The sequence below is a fragment of the Monodelphis domestica genome, chromosome 6 (assembly GCF_027887165.1).
Source record: "Monodelphis domestica isolate mMonDom1 chromosome 6, mMonDom1.pri, whole genome shotgun sequence".
Lineage (NCBI taxonomy): Eukaryota > Metazoa > Chordata > Mammalia > Didelphimorphia > Didelphidae > Monodelphis > Monodelphis domestica.
In genome coordinates this window covers 16,609,840-16,632,448 of record NC_077232.1, presented here as the reverse complement: position 1 = coordinate 16,632,448, position 22,609 = coordinate 16,609,840, and the positions used below count along the sequence as shown (strand labels likewise).

Below are 22,609 nucleotides of genomic sequence, written 5' to 3'. Positions count from 1 at the left end.
GAATAGAATCTGGACAAACCATGGTGGCTGAAGGAAGCCAGGAGTTCCATTCAAGAGAGGCAAATAGAGTTAGAGGTATAGGTCTCCAGAATCCTCATTGAGGCCTCCTTTCACTATGCCGCAGCTGATTCCTTCAACAGTGTAAGGTTTAGGGGGCAGCTAGGTAACTCAGTGGATTGAGAGTCAGGCTCAGAGATGGGAGGTCCTGGGTTCAAATCTGGCCTCAGATCCTTCCTAGCTGTGTGACCCTGGGCAAGTCACTTAACCCTCATTGCCTAGCCCTTACCACTCTTCTGCCTTGGAACCAATATACAGTATTGATTCTAAGATGGAAAGTAAGGGTTTTAAAACAAAAACAAAAAATAGTGTAAGGTTTAAATTTAGGTTTTATACTAACTGAATTATAAAGTAATATTGTGGTCATCAATTTTAAAATATAGCTCAAGTCAAAATGACTTTTAGCAACTTTTATTTACAAAGAGGTAGAAAGAAAGAGTGAAAGTGTAAAATGTAGATAGACAGATTCCTAACAAGCCTACCAGCCCTTCTCCAGTGAAGTGCAGCTCAGCCCTGGCAGGGGCTTCCCCAAGTCCTATGATCTCCAAGTGGATTTCCTGGTACTCCTCAGTCAGAAGTCCTGGTGGTCATAGCCTTCAGTCAGAGTTCTACCAACACAGGTACCGGGGAAAAAGTCTCCTCCAAACACCAGGAAAGGAATCTTAGCCACTCACTCTAAACGTCAGGAAAGGAATGATTCCTAGACCATGCTGGTCTTTTCTTTTATGCTCCTTTTTCCATGTCACTTACTGTCATTCCTCCTCTTCACAGAAACCAATTGCAGTCTTTCAATTTGCCCAGCACTGCAGGGGGTAAGAGGGTTTGGGGCCAGTGGGGGTGGGGGCAGTGGCCTTTGGAGTTGTGAGCTTACTCTGGTAAGTGACTTTTGAACTTTCATACTTAATGGTAAGTAGGGGCACTGTAAGTTCTTGATTTGATTAACTAAAAATAGACAAGGGAAGAGTTAATCCTGTCTTCACAACAGGACTGGACCATAGTCTTTGTGGGGCTTAGATTTGCATACTATGGTATATACTAGATGGGACAATTTCAGACAATCAGAGTCTTCTCTCCATATCCACTGACTCTCTGAAAATATGCCTCTGCTTCCCCAGCTGAGGATGATATGAACTCCTTGGCTAGGTTGGAGGGAGGAAAGAAACTCTTTTCTTGAAGTTGCCAAGGACAAAGGATGGGTATTTCAGGGACACAGTCTTCCTCTAGAATGGATCTACCCAGTCATAGTTTTCCCTAAGGCACAAACATGCCTTGTAAGGCAGGACAAAAAGAACCTTCAGCTTCTTTCTGTCCTAGCATACTAGAAGATAAACAGAGACTAGCTGAAGCAAAATGGCCAAGTTTGGAAACCTACTTTTATAGTTTCTCCTTCCTCTTCCTCAATGACATCATCTACTCTTTTTTGTTATCTTCTTTTAATGCAGTTAAAAAAAAAAAGCCTGACTTTTGGAAGTCAGAGAATTTGGGTTGAGATTTTAGCTCTTCTGGGAGTTTCCTATGTACAAAAATACTTATATAGCAGCTCTATTTATAGTAGAAAAAAACCCAGAAAAAATAAGAGGGTTTTTTCCCCTCCACCAACACCAATTGGGGAATAGTTGACTAAATTATGATATATTAACTTAATGAAATACTTCTTGTTGTTTAGTCATTTCAGTTGTGTCTGACTCTTTGTAACCCCATTTGAGTTTTTCTTGGCAAAGATACTGAAGTGGTTTGCCCTTTTCCTTTTCCAATTCATTTTACAGATGAGGAAATGGAGGCAGACAATGTGACTTGCCTAGGATCATATAGCTAGGAAGTGTCTGAGGTTGGATTTGAACTCAGGTCTTCCTGATTCTAGACCCTGTGCTCTATCTACTGGCTGCCCCAAATATAATACTACTTCACCATAAGAAATGACGAAAAGGCTGGTTTTGAAGAAACTTTAAAAGACTTATATGAACTGATGCAGAGTGAAACAAATATAAATGAGAATAAAGTTATAAAGATAATCAACTTTGAAAGAATAACCATGATTTTAGAGGACTAAATGATGCTACCTACCTTGTGACAGAGAGGTTATAGATTCAAGATGCAGAATGAGACCTACTTTGTCAGATATGGTCAATCAGGAAAGGCTGAGAATGATAATAATGGTTCTCTGGGATGTAGTATCAATGAAAGCTGTGAGAAGAGGGGTATAAAAGTGGCTGTATAAAAAGAACATTATTTCCAGTCATTTCTGCGATGTGGAGATCCAGGATGATGTAGGAGAAGGAATGCTGAATTTTGAATGAGCAGACTGGGTTTACATTTTAGTTTTAATACTCAGTAGTATGTGGTCCTGGGTAACAGTATACTTCTCAACTTTAATGTGCTCACCAAGAAAACGGGTATGATGGCCCTTCTTTTTTTACAGCGGGCTGCTCTACTCTGGAATTTCTTTGGCTGACTTCACCATGAAGCAGGGGTAGCTTGATGCTGGGATAACTTTAGTATCCCATAAGATTCCATCAGCCTTCAGACTTCATCTCATTGCTACTTTCTGCCCCTCTGATTGGAGGGTGAGGTCATGAATTCCAGAGAGCTCAGCTTGGACATCTCCTTATTTCTTATTTGACTGGACTACTTTGGCACTTCTCTGACTTTTCTTCTCTGCCCCCAAGTCAGTCATCTTCTTGTCCTCTTTCCCGTTCCCCTATTTTGTGGCTTCCTTTTGTGTTTTCTCTTCTTCCTTTAGATTGTAAGTTCCTTGAAGGCAGAAAATGACTTTTTTTTTTTGTCTTTGTAGCTTCAGTGTGTGGCATAGTGCTTGGTGCATAGTAGATGATTCATAAATATTTATTGACTGACTGACAGACCATCTACATTACTTGATGGCTGTAAGGAAAGTCCTTTTCCAAGCTGAAAGCACTATAGAAAGATGATTTATAATAACTTTTAGAAAATCATTTAGGTTTAAGGGCCATGTACAAAGGCCTATAATGATGGGTCATAACATCCAATATGTGTCATATTAACATTAATTTAAGTTTTATTTGGTAATAAACTGTCTATTCTCTGTATAATTTGTTGCTTACACATCATAGTCACCTATTCTCCACATTTAAAATTTGAAGGAGGGTTTCATGTTATCCATCTTGTCTCAGCTCTTCCTGATTGGCTCCTTACCTCTGGACACTCATCCAAAGAATGTCCTCATAGGCAAGGCATGAACTCACCTGCTGGATCAGATATGAAGCTCTTGTATATGGCTCATTTTTACTTCACAATCTTTTCTGGTAATTGTACTATGTCTGAATATACATACATATGTGTGTGTGTGTGTGTGTGTGTATGTATACTATTGTGTGGATAGAATTTGCTCCCCAGGACTCTCTTACTCAGCTGCCCATTTACATACACACAGATGGGATGCTGGGTAAGAGGGTCCTGGGGAGCAAATTCTATCCACACAATGTGTGCTTTTAATCGCCCCATCCCTATCCTGGGCATGAGCAGCAGGCCACTTGCTACCTGTGTACCTTTGGGAAAATCATAATTCCTCAGTGCCTTTAAGAAGCTCTCTAAGATATACATTGAAGAATAGTTAACTACGTACTCCAGGAAAAAGAAGGTTGGACCTATAATTTAAAAATTTGGTTTCAAATGTAGACCCTGTCACTCACTACTTGTGTGACCTTGGACAATTCAGGTGGATTTATAGGTTCAAGTCATGCCTCTGACATACTCACTGTGAAACTCTGGGGAAGTCCTTGAACCTGTCTCACTGACTTCTCATTTTCTTTGTTGGATATTCATCTTGGTCATGGCCATTAACTATAGCCAAAGTTCTATTCTGGACCCTTTTCTCTTTCCCCTTTGTTCTTTTTCATTTGGTGATCTCAGCAATATTCATGGATTTCTGCAATGTCTCTCCAGGTGATTTTCAAATCTACTTGTCCAGCCCTGATCTCTCTTGACCTTCTGACTTGCATCTCCAACTACCTATTCAACATCTCCAACTAGATGCTCCATAGCATAGATATCTTAAACTCGGCAGGTCCAAAACAGAATGCAAATTTCTCGCTCTTCCCCATCCCCACCAAAAAGTCCTAGAATCTTTGGAACTTCCCCACTACTATTGAGGGCACTACCATTTCTTCAGTTACTCAGGCTTGAAACCTTGGTATCAATCTCAACTACTTTCTCTCTCACCTCTAAAATCCAATCTGTTGCCAAGTCCTGTGGATTCTACCTTCATAACATCTCTCATATATATCCTATGGAAGTTAATATTAATTTGTACCCCTTTTTGGTCCCCAAAACAAACTTTTTTGATTTTAAAACTCAAATGGTTGATTTTTGACCAAAACTATGAACTGGCTTCTGTCCCCAGACTGAGGTCATGGGTGCAGTCTTCTCTTATTTGGTATAGTTCTTTTGTCTTTGGAAAGGATGGGTAGGGTGGGGACCAATTCTTTGTTTGATCTAGCACCAAATATTCTCTTAAGTAATGAAGTCAGTCAGCTAGCACTATGTTGGCTCAAAGTGACAAGGAGGGGATGAGAAACTCCTGGAAATCAGAAGACTTACTTCTTGCCCAGAATGAGGTCTGAGTCTTCCAGAAAGGTTCTAGAAAGGGATCTCACAAGAGCATAAATTGACAGATGAAACAGGAAGTTAGCCTTTTTCCTGGAATCAGGGACTCTGGGCTGGCTCAGCTTACTCCCAGAGAATGTAGCTGGTCCCATGGCTCATGCTTTTCTCTCTTTCTGTGGTTTGCTTTTAGTGATTTAAGAAATAATTGTAAAATAAGATGAGTCTCTGGAGAATTTCAACTGTAATAATCCAGTTTGTTTTCTTTCATGTGATATAGGAATTCAATAGGCAGGAAGCTGGAGGAAAAGAATAGCAGATAACTTTACAAAACATACATTTCTTATCCTATTGTTGTTGTTCAGTCATGTCCAACTTTTTTGAACCCATTTGGGACTTTCTTGGAAAAGATAATGGAGTGGTTTGCCATTTCTTTCTCCAGCTCATTATCTATCTTATTTTATAGATAAGGAAACTGAGGCAAACTGGGTTAAGTGACTTGCCACGGGACATACAGCTAGTAAGTATCTGCAGCCAGATTTGAACTCTAGAAGATGAGTCTACTGTGTGCCATCTAGCTACCTTTAACCTATCATACATCTTAGCTTAATGGGAAACTTTCTCCCATTCATTTTTCTTCAATCTTCTCTGTGTTTTATTAGACCTCAACGTCCAAGACGGGTGCTGACACTAGCTATGATAGAATACAAAGATGTTTAAAGGTGAAAGCAATAAACAAATGAATAAAAAAGCATTAATTAAGGATTTTACTACTTACTAGGCACAGTAGTAAGTAACGGTGGGAATACAAATACAAACAGGCAAGACAGTTACTGCCCTCTGAAAGCTTATATTCTGACTGGGGCAGATGACAAAGATAGGGGAGCTTTTTGGGAACTGGAAGACAGAGAAAATGATGATTGGAGTCAGTGGGCAATTGATTCACGTGTCCTTGACAGGGATGGTAATGGTCATTTGATTTCTGTTCTCAGAAATCGAGATGGAAAATATGGAGCATGATAAAGGTAAAATATTCCCCACTCTGAGCCAAGGACATCATGGTGGGTCAGTTCCAGAGAGGGGTGGAGGTTAGAGAAAAGGGGGCATGACATGGAGATGGCATCTAACCCAGTTCCTAATTTTTATCCTCATTTCATAGCAAAGAAAATGGAGACTCCAAAAGCCTCAGAGTAATTGGTCCAAGACCACTTTGTAGGTAGCAGAGCTGGGACTCTAACTCAGGTCTTCTCAATCTAAATCCAGTGAGTGTTTTTTTCTTTATACTATGGGAGTCAGCTCTCAAGGTGAAGTCTCTATGATCAAATCCCAAGAGAAGCCAAGTTTATTCAATATTTGGGGGTTTTTTGGTCCCAGATGACCTCACCACTGACCCCATTACATCAATCCCCCCAAAAAGGATTTCTCTGGCAACTGAATGGACAGAACAATTCTGATGTAATTCTCAATCCCAGCCCAGCGTGCTCAGTCAGGTTTATCAGAATTGCTTCATGGATTGGTGGTGATTGTTCAAATGGACACTCTGAAACTCAGGCATCACAGATCCATTTTGTCCCTTTGACTGAATATTTGGGGAAGCCTATGGTGAAAAACTGGAAGCCTATGAAGATGGAAGGAGGTTTTGGTTCAGAATACAGGAGAAATAAAGTCCAGAGAAGGAGAATCAAATGATGTGAAGGCGGGGGATTAGGTGACAACGTTCCCACTGGCTGAAGGACTGCCCCAAGTCACTTTACTGAGATATCAAGTGATGTAAATCTGGCAGGGGTTAACTGGGTAGACCAAGATCCCTCTAAGGACCACCAGAAATGTAAATCTGGCTAGGCTTAATTGGGTAGACTAGGATCCCTCTGAGGACCACATGAAGAGATGTAATCTGGCAAGAGTTAACTGGGCAGACCAGGGTCCCTTTGAGGATCCAAGTGCCATGAGATCAGCCTCTGGGGTTCTCTAGAGGTAGGTAAAGGTTTGAGGCCAGACTGAGATGGCTGGAAGTCACCTCAAGCCCATCAGAAGGTAAGAGATAAGTCTCCCTACAACAGATTTAAGAAAGTTGGGAAAATCTCTTGCCTGCCAATCAGAATCCTTCCAAACCAGTGTTCCCAGAAGAACAAAATCTTCAACATTTTAGTGTCAGTCCCCACTGTTACCGATACCGTCCACACCTTATTTATATTGAGGTAAAAGTCAGTCAAGCCTTGAAAGTGTAAAGAAGTCAGGAGAAGGCAATCTGAAGCTCAAGCGCCAACCCATGGAAGCAGGATGGAGAGCTTGTTGCTAGTGGAAGGAGAAGTGGATTTTGAGTAACAGAAGTCTTGGGTTTGATCTTGCCTCTTCAGTTTACAACCTCCGTGACTTTGGCAAGTAACTTAAGTTCTCTTTACTTCATGTTCCTTCTACATAAAGAGGATCAACTCTAAGAACCTGTCCAGGCCTGAAGTTCTACTATGATTTCTTTCTTTTTTTAAACAACTCTTTACCTTCCACCTTAGAATCAATCCAAAGTATTGGTTCCAAGGCAGTAGAGTGGCAAAGGCTTGTCATTTGGGGTTAAGTGACTTGCCCAGGGTCACCCACTTAGAAATATCTGAGGTCAGATTTGAACCCTAAGACCTCCTATCTCTAGGTCTGGCTCTTGATCCACTGAGCCACCTAGCTTCCCCTTGCTTTCTTATATAAGTATTTGGGTATTTCTTTCTCTTCCTTTTAAGCTCTAGTGAACAGAACCTGCTTCTTAGCTTCTACAAGAAGCCTTCCCCCAATCCCTAAATGCTGGTGCTTTCCCTCTAAGTTTATGTCCCGTTTATTCTGTCTATATTTTGCTTGTACATAGTGGTTAGCATGTTGTCTCCCCCAGTCTCCCAGGTTGGCCCTGACTGGTCCCCTTAGAGGGACCCTGTTCTACCCAGTCAGCCCCTGCCAGATGTGAGTTCCTTGAAGAAAGAGATGTTTGTTTGCTTGTTTTTTTGGTGTATGTGTGTGGGCACTTTCCTCCTATCTCCAGTGCTAAACACACTACCTCACACACAGAAGGAGCTTAATAAATGCTTGTTGACATGACTGGATTTCCCCCGAGCCCCCACCCCATCCCATCAATTATCAACAAATATTTACGAAGCACCAACTGTATGCCAAGAATTGTCCTGGGTGCTGGGGATACAAGTACAAGGAAGGAAACAGTCCCTACTCATCAGGAGTTTAACCATCATCTGTACCTCTGATTTTTCATTTGAAGCATGAGGATCCCTGAACGCCGGAAGCCTAGGATGCTCCCCTGTAGCTTTGTCAATGAACCAAACCCATAATGCTTAACCTTGCTGTCCAGGTAAGTCTCTTTCTCTCTAACAAAGGAAGGCCCCCACAGGCAACCTTGTCATGGGAATCTTCAGACATTCAAATGAATGCTGCACAATTTCCCCTAAAACACATGGGTTAGATGTGGAGGAGCTAGGCTGGGAGGGTTTGCAGTTGAGTCATCCCACCAGAGCTTAGGAACTAGACCGATTTGGACTTCAAGAAGCCCCACTTTGCTCCATGACTCAGATCTCTAAGGCTAAGGCCCCCTCTCACTGCTTTGGAGATCTTTCTCTTTTCTCAGGCTTTCCTGCTTCTCCAAAAGTTCTTTCCTGGTGCCACCCCAGTCTTGGATTTCTGACCTTCTCAAACTCTTAGCCATCAAGTTGGCAGATCATAGACAGAGAGCTTGAAGGAACTCGAATGGCTATTTATTCTGATTCCTTTCTAATTTGCAGATGAGGAAACTGAGCGGCTACTCAGGCAAAGGGATTTATTCAAAATCATACTAGTTATAATTTGGAGAGTCAGAATTTGAACTCGTCAGCTGATTCTCAAGTCAGTGTGATTTCCACAGCTCCGTATCTGTTTCTCATATGAATAGATCTTAATTAAAAATAGTGAGGAGTATAAAATACACCCTTTCCAGTGGGGATTCCTTCCTTCGTTCTAAATGCTGTGGCTGACTCTTTTTTCCTCCTTCCCAGCTTTCCATCAGGGTAACTTGAGACATTTTGCAAACATCATCTAGCAATGACAATGACAGTGATAACGATAATATATATTAATTTCTGGGTCACGATAAGGTTGAGAAAGTGCTTTCCTTATAATACTCCAGTGTGATAGGTAGTATAAGTGTTATTTTTCCCATTTCACAGATGAAGAAATTAAGGTGCTGAGAAGTAAAATGACTTATCCAGGATCACCTAGCTAGGAAGTGTCCGAGGTAGGTAGTATTTCAGCCCAAGGACTTCTTGTGAAAACCAGTGTGTCTGCAGGAGAATTAAGTTGATAACTGAGTGTCCTTGGAGCCTTCCAAGTAAACATGGCCTCAAGGGGCAATCAGCTCATTTGACAAAGAACTGGATGGCTTTGCATGTATTTTTGGCCACCATGGAGGAAATTGGCTGGGGTGGGAGAGGTTGTTTTGTTTTAGAATAACTAGGAAAGAACTTGTCAAAGATGGCAGTAAAGGCAAGGAAAGTGTTTGATTGTCGTTTAGTGGGTATCTAACCCCAAATGGGATTTTCCTGGCAAAGATACTGAAGTACTTTGCCATTTTCTTTTCCGACTCATTTTAAAGAAAAGGAAACGGAGGCAAAAAAAGCTAAGCAACTTGCCCAGGAAACACAGCTAGTGTCTGAGGCTGGATTTGAACTCAAGGAAACAAGTCTTCCTAACACCTGATCATCCACTGTACCACTTGTCTGCATGAAAGAATGTATAAAACTGCTTCTTTCCTGAGCCACACAGAGACACAGTAAGTCTCTTTCTCTATATCTACTAGATATCTGAACAGATCTAAATGACAACCCCCCCCCCAATAGGGTTCTATTTTCAGTGTGGCCCAAATTAATGGGCCAAGTCACACCCATGAATCTATCTGACCATCAGACTCAACCAAAAAATTAGTATAAAAACAGGCTCGACAATGTTGTGAGATACTAAGACGAATCCACCAAAAAAAATCATGTCTGTTTCTACTCCCTAAAAAGCCAAAAAATCTTTATTTTACAAAAGAAATCCCTATTAGAGCAACCATAATGAAATCAAGAATCGGAGAAACAACTTAGATATATATCCATGTATCAATAAGACCATGTTCAGCATCCAATCAATCAATCAATCAATCAATATTTATCAAGCTTCGCTAAGTGTTGGGGGAAAAAGATATTTTGTCTGATGATTTCAACCAAATTTTAAAATCCAACAAACATTTACTAAGAACCTGCTATGTGGGAGGTGTTTGGCATCATGTAGACAAAGGATGAGAAAAATACAGCCCTTTCTTTCAAAAACTTTGTCTTTTCTCTGCATTGCTAAGAGAGAAAGCATCTTATGAAATCTAACACGCCTAGTGCTTCCTGTCATGGCCAAACTAGGTTTTTTTGTTTTGATTTTTTTACTCTTTCTCAAGACTATGGCTAGGTCTCCACAGAATAAATTAGTTTCAATTAATTTTATTTCCAAATAGCTTTTAAGAGTGAAATCTACTTTCCTATTGATTTCTTTCTTTAAAAAAAAAAAAGAAATGTTGCCTGCTATCCTGATTTGAACAGAAAAAATGTCAAGTAATCAATATACAAATCAATTTTCCTAAAGTTGAACCATGTCACTCCCATGCTCAATAAACTCCTGTGACTCCCTATTTACTTAAGGATAAACTATGAAATTATAAGATCAGAAGATCATAGATTTAGGACTGAAAGGCATCTTGGAAGCCTTTGAGTTCAATAATTTTTTTTTTAAACCCTCACCTTCCCTCTTGGAATTATACTATGTATTGGTTCCAAGGTAGAAGAGTGGTAAGGGCTAGGCAATGGGGGTTAAGTGACTTGCCCAGGGTCACAAAGTTAGGAAGTGTTTGAGGCCAGATTTGAACCCAGGACCTCCCATCTCTAGGCCTGGCTCTCCATCCACTAAGCCACCCAACTGCCCCCTGAGTGCAATCATTTTACAGATGAAGACCCTGAGGCAGAAAGTGGTTTAATGACTTGCTCAGGGTTTCTCAGCAAGTAAGTGTCTCTTTTGCATGAAATTTAAATCCTTTGATAATCCAGCCCCTTTTCAACCTTACAATATGTTACTCCAGCATTATAATGATCATATTCTTTAGCCCAGGTAAGCTTTTAAAAAACTTTTTATGCACTCGGTTTCTATTGTTACTGCCGAGGCAGAGGAGGGCTGACAGGGTGATGGGCTCCTGGCTTGGTCACCAGCCCAAGAATATATTCTGATTCTCTCTTCTCTCCTTTTCTTGTTCACCGTCACACATGACACTCCATTTTCCTTCTCTCTCCTTTCTACTTGCTCTCTTCTGGGCCTGGAATGTTCTCCCTTGTCCCTTCTCCTCAGAATTCCTTGTTTCCTTCCAAATCAGGTTCCCACATCACCTTCTACATGAAGCCTTTCTTGATTTGCTTCAGATGCTGGTACCTTCTCCCCCAAGTAACCTTGGATTTATAGTGTGCATGTCAGTGCACATACACATCACATGTATGCATACATGTACACACGTGTGCACTCACATATATGTGCATGCACACACACTCAAGTACATAACAGACATTATTATTAATACCATCAGGCTCAGATAATATGTTGGTTAGTTGGTTAGTTTTTATGAGTGGGCTTCCTCCCCATCCCTTTATTCTTTTGTATTTGGCAGGGTGGTTCTCTTAGGAAGGAATGTATTTGGAAATAAAAGTGATATAAATACCATATTCATGCCAATAATTTAAGAACGCCAGACTGGTTCTTTTCATTATTCTTTTCGAAGGCTATGTGACCAGAATTCTGAAGGCCACGAATGCGAGATGAGGGGCTTCCCAAGCGTGAAAGACTCGTCCCATGGTCCACAGAAGGAGAACAGGGGAGATGATAGAATGGAGAATGTTCTGGAAGTAATGGAAAAGCTTGAAAAATGATCTAACAGCAGCTCTAGAGCAAATCATGAAGTCAGAGAGACCCGTGTTCAATTTCTTTGCCCCAGACTGACTCTGAGAGCCTGGTAAGTTACTCACCCCTTGTGCCTCTGAGTAATTTTCTCTGAGATGAAGTTACAGACGGGTTGTCCATGTGCATCTGTGGAGGGGATCTCTGCTCTGTATTACTCACAAAAAATGAAATTAAAGGGTCTGTAAGCACCTAGAGTGCAGGGGTTGTTTCATTTTTGACTTTTTAAAAATTTTAATTTAATTTAATTTTTTAAATTTTATTTAGTCAATTTAGAACATTATTCCTTGGTTACCATTTTTGACTTTTTATTTCCAGCACCCAGCTTAGTTTCCAACACAGAGTAGGCTTAAAAAATGAATAACCTTACCTTCATCTAGGATCAATTCTAAATATTGGTTCCAAGGAAGAAAAATGGCAAAAGCTAAGCAATTGAGGCTAAGTGACATCTTCAGAATCGCATAGCTAGGAAGTATCTCAGGGCAGATTTGAACCTAAGACCTTTTCAGTAGACTTAAAATAAATAAAAAAAACTCCCTTTACCTTCTGTCAAGATTGAGTAGTAGTTCCAAGGCAGAAGAACAGTAAGGACTAGACAATGAGGATTAAGTGACTTGCCCAAGGACCCATAGCTAGAAATTGTCTAAATTCAGATTTGAACCCAGAACCTCTTATCTCTAGGCCTGACTCTCAACCTACTGAGCTACCTAGAAGCCCCCTTTCAAACTCTACCTCCATAGTATTTTTAAATTTTTTAAAAACCTTACTTTCTGTCTTGGAGTCAATACTGTGTATTGGTTCCAAGGCAGAAGAGTGGTAAGGGCTAGGCAATGAGGGTTAAGTGACTTGCCCAGGGTCACACAGCTAGAAAGTGTCTAAATCTAGATTTGAACCCAGGGCCTCCCAACTCTAGGCCTGGCTCTCAATCTACTGAGCCACCTAGCTACCCCCTTCCCAGCTCTACCCCCATGGTCTTTTTAAATTTTTATAAAAACCCTTGTCTTGAAGTCAATATTGTGTATTGGTTCTAAGGCAGAAGAATGGTAAAGGCTAGGGCAACGGGGGTTAAGTGACTTGACCAGGGTCACACAGCTAGGAAGTATCTGAGGTCAGATTTGAACCTAGGACCTCCTGTCTCTAGGCCTGGCTCTCAATCCACTGAGCTACCCAGCTGTTACCCAGCTGCTCCCCATCCCCATTAGTTTTTTAATAGATGCTTAAAGGTAGTGATAATATAAGTAAGATCTATGACACAGGGACCTGAAAATCATCCATTGAGCCTAGACCTTTGATATAATTATTGCTAGTAATACTGAGTTTCATTATTGTCTTTTGTTTCTCTCCCATAGTTCTTTTTTTCCTGACATGATCTACCTCCCTCCCTGGTAAACCCTACTTGTCATAAGGAAACACATTTAAATGAGGCCAAGCTTCCCAGCAGCCCAATCAACAAGCCTTTTACATCCCCTACCTATAGTCTTCTTTTCTCTCCTCATCATTTCGCAGTGATCCAGGCTGTTCATTGCAATCTATTCAAATTTGGCTGATTTTTAGTGTTATTTCCTAAGCATTATTTCCATCACTGTAGTCACTATGTTGTGTTTTCCTGGTTCTGTGGTCCTTAATTTGCATTGCTTTAATAGAGGTTGGGGGTGTTGCAAGAGGAAGGTGGGGACAGTGGAAAAAATGCTTGACTGGGAGTCAGGAGAGCTTTTGTTGTTGTTCAGTCAGGAGAGACCTACATTCGAATCTTGCCTTATACCTATTTACTGTGGGAATTTAGGCAAGTTCTTTAACTTGAGCCTCCTTTTCCTCAGTTGTAAAATGAGGAGAGCATCAGCTGTGGCTCCTACATCAGAGGGTTGCCGTAAGGCTCAAATGAAATGATGCAGGTAAAGTGATCTGTCAATTATAACGAGCAATATTGCTGTCAGCAGTTATAATTATGTTGGTATGTTCACGGCTCAGGGAAAAGAACAGGCTTGTTGGAACAAATCACTTCCACTAGGAAACAGGAAGAGATTCTGTTGGGTTAGTAGAGGGATGCCAGACTATGATCTGGAAAGCCAAACAAAGCAGTTAACATTTCATCCTGTTGGCAATGGGGAGCTATAGATGGTTAGGAGGAGCAAGAAGACTTTGGGCTCTGCCCAACATAATGAGAGTTGTGCTTAAGGAAGATGAATCTTCAGCAGGGTGCAGAAAGAATTGGAAGGGAAAGAGGCCAGAAACAGAGACCAGTGAGGACATAGTTGCAATAAGATAGTAGGAGGCAATGAAGGGTTGAATCTAAGTGGCGATGGTTAGAATGCAAAGGAAGGAGAGATACATTTTGAAGAAAGAATCAATGGATGTTGGGGATTGAGTAGATGTGGGTGACGAAGTAGTGAGATAGGTCAGATATCTCTTTGGTTTCAAGAAATATTACTATATGACTCCCATACTCAAGTATTGTAGCCCAATCGAGATGGATTATAATCAGTATTGTGGAAGGAATATCCTCATCTGAGAGACTGGACATCCATCCCACCACACTTTCCCAGTCTGTGTCCATGACTAATCCAAGATATCCTTTATTTTGAACTTTAATTAATTTGGGGGTTTCAAATTCATTCATTCGTTTGTCCATCCACTCATCCATCCACCCATATATTTATCCATCTATTCTCCTATTCTTTCAACAAACTTTCATTAAGCACCAGGAAGAATACTGTGCTGTGTGCCGAGAGAGATACAAAGTTTAAGTCAAATAGAGATGGGAGAGAAAGGTGGGAATAGTAGAATGAGTGTTTATGAGTCAGTCCTTGCTCTCAGGGAGTTTACAGTCTAGTCTGGGTTAAGACACAAATATATGTATCCAGAATAAGATGTGATCTTAGAGGGGAATAGATCCCTCCCAATTTCACTGGCATAGGGAGTTTCTGACGAAGAACTCGCTGTATCAATGTAGATTGACTGCTGATCTCTAATTCCCATTTTCAGACATTTGTCTGGAAGCATGAAGAATTTAAATGACTTGCCCAGGGTCATACAACCAAGATATATTAGAGGCAAGCCTTGGCCTCAGGTATTCCTGACTCTGAGGTCATTCTTCTATCTCCTGTGCAATCTGTGTCTTACACGCCAAGTTCTGCCAACCAAAGTTATGTTATTCTACCAAGGTGGGGAGGTTAACAGTTCTATAAAATGATTTTGCCTTCAACAAGGCTCTTCTGAAATGCTTATATCCTCATTTCTTTTAATAGGTCCAATGAGTTTTGATGGAAGAGGCAAACCAAACAGAGATGGTGTGGTTCTTCTTTCGCCCATTCTCATCTCATTTTCAGGTACAGATGGTGATTTTCATGGCCTTCTTGGCTATGTATCTGATGAGCCTCAGTGGCAATGCCACCATCGGTCTAGTGGTCCAGGCTAACCACTCACTTCATACTCCTATGTACTTCTTTCTGGCCAATTTGGCAGTTTTGGAGATTTTTTATACATCAGCAATTGCACCATTGGCTTTGGCCAACCTCTTGTCCATGGGGAAAACCCCAATTTCCCTCCCTGGGTGTGGTACACAGATGTTCTTCTTTGTCTTCTTGGGTGGAGCTGACTGTGTGCTGTTGGCTGTCATGGCCTATGACCGGTTCGTAGCCATCTGTTACCCACTGAGGTACACCCTCATCATGAACTGGCGCTTGTGTGGCCAGTTGATGGTGGGATCTCTGGTTCTAGGTTTCATGCTGTCCTTGCCCCTCACGACGCTGATTTTCCGGCTCCCGTTCTGCCATAATAATGAGATTTACCACTTCTACTGTGACATGCCAGCAGTCATGCGCCTGGCTTGCACGGATACACACACTCACGAGACTGCTTTGTACATCATCAGCTTCATCGTTCTGATGATCCCTCTCATGCTCATCTCTATCTCTTATGTCTACATTGTGGCAGCCATCTTGCGCATCCAGTCAGTGGAAGGGCGCCGCCGAGCCTTCTCCACCTGCTCCTCCCATATCACTGTGGTTCTGCTGCAGTACGGATGTACAAGCTTCATTTACTTATCTCCAAGCTCCAGCTATTCTCCTGAATTGGGTCGAGTGGTATCCGTGGTCTATACCTTTATCACTCCAATCTTAAATCCTCTGATCTATAGTATGAGGAACAAGGAACTGAAAGATGCCCTTCAGAGAACGCTGGGGAAGTTGTTGTGGACACAGTGTAAATGACTGATACCGTACCCTGGGAAAAGGAATCTGAATGGCCAGATGGGATGTCAGGGTTTGAGGAATGGAATGAGAATCATCACGTCTGTGATATTGATCAGTGTCCTGATCATGGACCAATCCCTGAAACTCAGGGTCTTCACCTTTAAAATGATGATGATGTAGATGACTTCACTCATAGGGCTGTTGTGAGGAAAATGCTTTGTAAACCTTAAAGTACTTTAAAAAGAAAAAAGGAGAGTTTTGATTAAAGACTACAAGGCTCAGAGCCAGAGACTAGAGTTTGAATTTCCTTTCTGTCACCCACTACCTGTATGTATTACCCCTAGCTGTGTGACCAAGGCTCTGGGTTCCTATTGACTAAATGAGAGGGCTGGACTGGATAGATAGTCTTAAATATCTCTTAGAATTCTGATAATTGGGGGTAGCTGGGTGGCTCAGTGGATTGAAAGCCAGGCCTAGAGATGGGAGGTCCTAGGTTCAAATCTGGCCTCAGACACTTCCCAGCTGTGTGACCCTGGGCAAGTCACTTAATCCCCATTGCCTAGCCCTTACCACTCTTCTGCGTTGGTGCCAATACACAGTACTGACTCCAAGACAGAAGATAAGGGTTTAAAAAAAAAAGAATTCTGACAATTGAAGAGCTGACAAAATGGTAAACATGGTAAATTAACTTCAATAACCTTAAACTGCAAAATGTTTATCAGATAATAATAACCTTATCTCTTTTCATCTCTCCCTGTGCCTCAACTCTACTAAAACGACTATTTGTCTTCGCCTGGATCCCTCAATACTCTCTGAGGCCATCATTCCTGTGTGGTTCAACTTTGCTCCCTTCCTAATCTCAGTTTTTTCCTTCTGAACCCAGAGTCACATTGCTAGATCAGAGATATTTGAGAGGTGATAAGACAGATAAAATTGTAACCCACAACCCCTTTTGGAGCCTGAAAGATCAGAGATTGCTGGATCTTTGCCTGATTTTCTACCCAGTTTACATGCTTAGGGGTGTAGGCATGGCCCTACTACTCTCAGCAAAGAGTAAAAGCGAGGGGACTTGGTCATCCCCTTATTCACAAAAGATATGTAGACCTAAGAACCTATCTTTCTATGCTACCTGCAAATGGTCTGGCTATATTTAAAGACTGCTACCCCCCTTCCCCATCCACATTTTATTTTGAGGGTACACACATATTTTATATGGAGGGCTTATCCAAGAATAGCACTGGAAAAGAATACCTTGACCCCTTTGTGGGTACCCTTAGAATTTTTTTGAAACCCTTACCTTCCATCTTAGAGTCAATACTATATATTGGTTCTAAGGTAGAAGAGTAGTAAGGGATAGGCACAAGGGGTTAAGTGACTTGCCCAGGGTCACACAGCTAAGAAGTATCTGAGGTCAAATTCGAACCCAGGATGTCCTAGCCACTGAGCCATGTGTTTGCGCTCTCATACCCTTAGAATTTTGAGCGAAAGCCATACTCTTGTTGACCTAACTCATCAGTGTGAATGAGTTGAGATAAGGATCCTCAGAATTTATATGAGTTATAAGTGGATTAATCCATTATGCGTCCACCAACCATTCTGCTTCCTATTCATTTTCCCTGAATTTTCCATATTTCTGTATAAAATGATGGCAACCCAGATGACTGGGTACACAATAAATCTATGTTGTCTAATCTCAACTGGGTCCTCACTATGACAAGATAATCCTTTTATTCCTCCCTAACTGATTCTCTATCTCACTCACCAGAAGACTTATTTCAAGCCTTTTCATCTCTGCATGTCTCACACACTATCTCTCCCTGGTAGCTGAGAACCTTACTTCCTGTTTTACTGAATAAATAGAGATCCGTCACCAGGAGCTTTCTAGTTTTCCTTCTTTACATTTGAAAACCCTTTGATGTCAACCTTCATTCTCTTCTCCTTTACTCAGATCTCTAAGGAGGAGGCAACCCTTCTTACCAAGGCTGACTCTGATCCCCATCCCCTCCTACCTCCTCTAGCAGGTATCGGGCCCCCCACAGTTATCCTCTTTCCCCTTATTTCTTTTTTTCTCATTTCCCTCCCTTCTTTCTTCTCTCTTTCAGCTACAGGTTCTTTTCCTTCTGCCTACAAACATACCTAACTCCCTGTCTTTCCTCCAAACAACTCTCATTAGACTCAATAATCCTTTCAAAGAAGATATATCTCATCTCCTTCTCAGGCTCACTCCAAGGTGGGAAAAACCCATTGGCTCCACTTCTTCTTCTTTTTTTAATAAACCCCTAACTTCCATCTTGTGTATTGGCTCCAAGGCAGAAGAGTGGTAAGGGCTAGGCAATGGGGGTCAAGTGACTTGCCCAGGGTCACCCAGCTGGGAAGTGTCTGAGGCCAGATTTGAACCTAGGACCTTCCATCTCTAGGCCTGACTCTCAATCCACTGCCATTGGCTCCACTTCTGTCATACTGCTAAATCACTTGTGATCTAGCTTCTGATATCACCACACAATTGAAATTGTTTTCTTCAAAGTTATCATTGTTTTCTTGACTGTCAAATTGGACAGTCTTTCTATTGCCAGTCTGGTGCAGAGTGGATACTCAATAATGCCCAATGGATTGGCTGGAGGAGATAAGGACACAGGGTAGAAAGAATTCTTACACAACAGCCCCATTGGAAAGGAATCCAACTCAAGACTCTGAGCCATCTTTCTAGATTTCAGCAGGTTCAATCAGGAAGCCTTTTTCTGTTGATCTCCCTGAGAGTAGTTTATTTTTATGTTCTTCTTAATTGGTAACTTATATACTAATTTCCTCTAAATCCTACAGAATTATATATAAAAATGAGTTCCGCCTGAACAGGGACTTGAACCCTGGACCCTCAGATTAAAAGTCTGATGCTCTACCGACTGAGCTATCCAGGCTCCTGGAGGATATTGCATAAAGTAGTCTTTTTAGTTTATCTGATGTGGTTTTTTTTTTTTGTTGTTGTTTAAGCGAAGCTTTGTGAGACATCAGAAAGATCATTGAAGTTGGAAACCAAGGTTCTGAACTGAAGTCATTGTTCAGCTCCTTCTCTTTCTGGTAGGTTGTGTGAGTTTGGGTGGGTCATTTCACTCTCTTTTCCTTATCAATAAAAATGAAACTCAGATGGATTAAAAATTACAGAAAGAATTAAGTCTCCTAGACATCAAATTATTCACTGAAACACCTTCTCGGACAGATAGTAACCTGAAACATTGCGAATACCATTATTTTTGCATTATTGATGCATAATGCTGTAAAGTAATTTTATTCTTTTTTTTAAGTTTTTGAAAATTTTGTTTAATTAATTAATTAATTTAGAATATTTTTCCATGGTTACAAGATTCATGCTCTTTCTCTCCCCTCCTCCACCCCCCTCCCGTAGCCAACACACAATTTCACTGGATTTTACATGTGTCATTGATCAAGATCTATTTCCATATTATTGATATTTGCACTAGGGTGATTGTTTAGCATCTGTATCCCCAATCATATCCCGATGGACTCATGTGATCAGGCAGGTGTTTTTCTTCTGCGTTTCTACTCCCACGGTTCTTTCTCTGGGTGTGGATAGTGAGTGTTCTTTCTCAGAAGTCCCTCAGAATTGTTCTGAATCATTGCATTGCTGCTAGTAGAGAAGTCCATTATGGTATCAGTCTCTGTGTGCAATGTTTTCCTGGTTCTGCTCCTGTAAGGAATATTATTGCACCCTAATAAACAATGACTTGGAAGAAATCTGTTCATCATTTCTTACCTTGCAATGGTACTCCATCACAATTGTTCAGCCATTCCCCAATTGATGACCATTCCCTCAATTTCCAGTTCTTTGGCACCACAAAGAGAGTTGCTATAAATATTTTAAAAAACATGTTGGTTCTTTTCCTTTTCCCCTGATCACCCTGGGAAACAGAACCAATAGTGGTATTACCCAGTCAAAGGGTATACCGTTTTACAACTTTTTGAGCATGATTACAGATTGCTCTTCAAAATAATTGGATCAGTTAATAAATTGATTTTTAAAATGTAATGCCCCCTCTCTTCTATGAAAAAGAGAGAATAGCACAGAACAACATTTTGTGGTTCAGTCACGCCTGACTCTTCATTTGGAATTTTCTTGGCAAAAGTAGCTGAATGGTTTACCATTTCCTTCTCCAACCATAGCAAACAGGGTTTAATGACTTGCTCAGGGTCACACAGATAGTTAGAGTTGAACTCAGGTAGATGTTTCCTGACTCCAGACCTGGCACTCTACCCATGGAGCCATCTAACTGCCCCTCAATTAGGTGAATCTAGGTAGAAATTAAAGCCTAATTTAGTTTTTTAAATTAAAAATTATTCATTAATTTGTTGCATTAAAATACCCAGGTAATTCCCTCCCTCCTTCTCTTCTCACTATTAGAGAAGGCATCATTTGACTAAATACACACACACATACACATATATGTGCATATATATGTACATATATATATATATAAAAAGTTATACCTTGCTGATTTCTATTCATCAATTCTTTCTCTGGAAATGGATATCCACAAATCATCCCATTATATATCATATTCTCTTGGTTCTGCTCATTTGAGTCTTTATAATTAAATATAATTAGATAGTCCCAAGAATCAGTTTTAAAAAATGATTTTACAATTAACAAGCATGAATTTTCTTTTTCTCCCATTCCTACCATTTATAAAGAAAAAAACAAAAACAAAAGCTGAGCAACAAATAGGCATAGCCAAGCATATAAGAAAACATCTCATTCTGCATCTTGAATCTTTCAAATCTGTTGCAAAATCAGGAGGTACAGAGGATAGATTAAAGGACTTGGAGTCAGGATGTCTCTTAACGTGGAATTTTTCTTCAGACACTTTACTAGATGTGTGAACTTGGGCTAGTTACTTAATCTATGTCTGCCTTAGTTCCCTCATCTATAAAATGGGGATAGTGATAATTCCATAACTCACATGATTGTTGTATCCATTAAATTAGCATGTGTAAAGCATGTCCAAATCTTAAAGTGTCATATAAATGTTGGCTGTTATTATTATTGTCTTCTTTTTTAAACCCTTTCCTTCTGTCTTAGGTTCTATATGATCCTAAAATAGAAGAAAGGTAAGGGCCAGGCAATTGAATTGGGGTTAAGTGATTTTTCCAGGGCCACACAGTGTTTGAAGTTAGATCTGAATCCAGGACCTCCCCTCTGCAGGCTTAGCACTCTATCTACTGAACTACCTAGCTGCCTCTATTATTGTTATTCCTTCATGACATCTTCCTCATTCATCCCCTACTTTCCACTTAGGCAACACTTACACAACCTCATGCCTAGACTATATAACTAGCCTTTTATTTTTTTTTAAACCCTTACCTTCCATCTTGGAGTCAATACTGTGTATGGGTTCCAAGGCAGAAGAGTGGTGGCAAGGGCTAGGCAATGGGGGTCAAGTGACTTGCCCAGGGTCACCCAGCTGGGAAGTGTCTGAAGCTAGATTTGAACCTAGGACTTCCCATCCCTAGGCCTGACTCAATCCACTGAGCTTCCCAGATGCCCCCTTCACTAGCCTTTTAAATGATCTCCCTTCCTTATGTGTCTCCTCATTCCATAAGGACCTCCTCTGGCCATAGCGACCTTCTTAAACTATGTGGTCCAGCCATGTCACACAGTGGGTCTGAATACTCCCTCTCCCCCAGAATCCCTGTTACTTCCAGCATCAAATATGAAATCTATTTGGCTTCCAAAGTCTCTCACAGCCTGGCCTCTTCCTCCCTTTCCTGCCATTTTACATTTGCTCCTCTCCATGTAATCTGTGATGTACAGACAGTGGCCTCCTTCCAGTGATTCAAACACAGTATTCCATTGTTGGCCTTTGGAATGCTCCCCTTCCTGCTCTTCCACCTTTCGGCTTCCATGAAATGTTGGTTTAAACCCATCTTTTGAGGACACCTACCTCTTCCCCCACTGTCTCCCATCTTCCCTCTGAGATTGCCTCCCAGTTACACGTCAGTCTTGTATTCTCGTAGTTTTGGTGTACCATCTCCTCCATTAGCTGGGAGCTCCTGGAGGGCAGGGACTGCCTTTTTGTCTTTCTTTGTATCGTTAGGCCTTGCTCAGTGCAGGGTCCGGCACATTTGACTTGACTTTCAGGAGGTGGGAGCCTAGAGAGAGAGTCACCAGTCTTCGAGAATCCTGAACGATCACTGCATTGATTGGAGTTCTTGGAAGTCTTTCAAAGTTGTTTGGGTTTGAAATGTCGTTACTGTGTGCCTTGTTCTCTGGGTTGTGCCCATGTTACTCTGGATCGGCTCTCACAAGTCTTTGGGACAATAGTATTTACATTCATATACCTTAGTTGGTTTAATCAATATCTTTTGGGCTCCATATTCAAATGAATTTGGACTGGAATAACAGGAAAACTAAGAAGGCAAAGTTCTTCCCTGACCTAGCCACATTCCTTTAGCCTATTCTTCTTCTTCTTTTAAACCCTTACCTTCCATCTTGGAATCACTACTGTATATTGGTTCCAAGGCAGAAGAGTGGTAAGGGCTAGGCAATGGGGGTCAAGTGACTTGCCCAGGGTCACCCAGCTGGGAAGTGTCTGAGGCCAGATTTGAACCCAGGACCTCCTGTCTCTAGGCCTGACTCTCCATCCACTGAGCTACCCAGCTGCCCCCAGGCTATTATTCTTGTGCATATCTGTCACCAGCAAAATGCTATTTCTATTTCTTTGGCACTATTTTTGAGTAGTCTAAGTTAACTTATAGATCACATCGCTTTCCTTTCTTCTAACAAA

General features: G+C 41.1%; 1 protein-coding gene and 1 non-coding gene across 2 annotated transcripts; one reads left to right on the top strand and one right to left on the bottom strand.

Annotated features, from left to right (window-relative positions):
* Positions 1–14,875: 14,875 nt before the first annotated feature.
* Positions 14,876–17,612, top strand: LOC100028068 (olfactory receptor 10V1-like). Its single transcript, XM_056803669.1, has one exon. It carries the CDS (start codon positions 14,883–14,885, stop codon positions 15,828–15,830), a length of 948 nt encoding a protein of 315 aa, XP_056659647.1. The 5' UTR covers positions 14,876–14,882; the 3' UTR covers positions 15,831–17,612.
* Positions 17,613–18,654: 1,042 nt separating this feature from the next.
* Positions 18,655–18,727, bottom strand: TRNAK-UUU (transfer RNA lysine (anticodon UUU)). The gene has a single exon. It is a non-coding gene; the product is annotated as a tRNA-Lys (tRNA).
* Between the last annotated feature and the right edge of the window lie 3,882 nt (positions 18,728–22,609).

Bases quoted from the DNA above. Each gene is read 5' to 3' on its own strand.
- LOC100028068 (XM_056803669.1), top strand. From the start codon at position 14,883: ATGGAAGAGGCAAACCAAACAGAGATGGTGTGGTTCTTCTTTCGCCCA.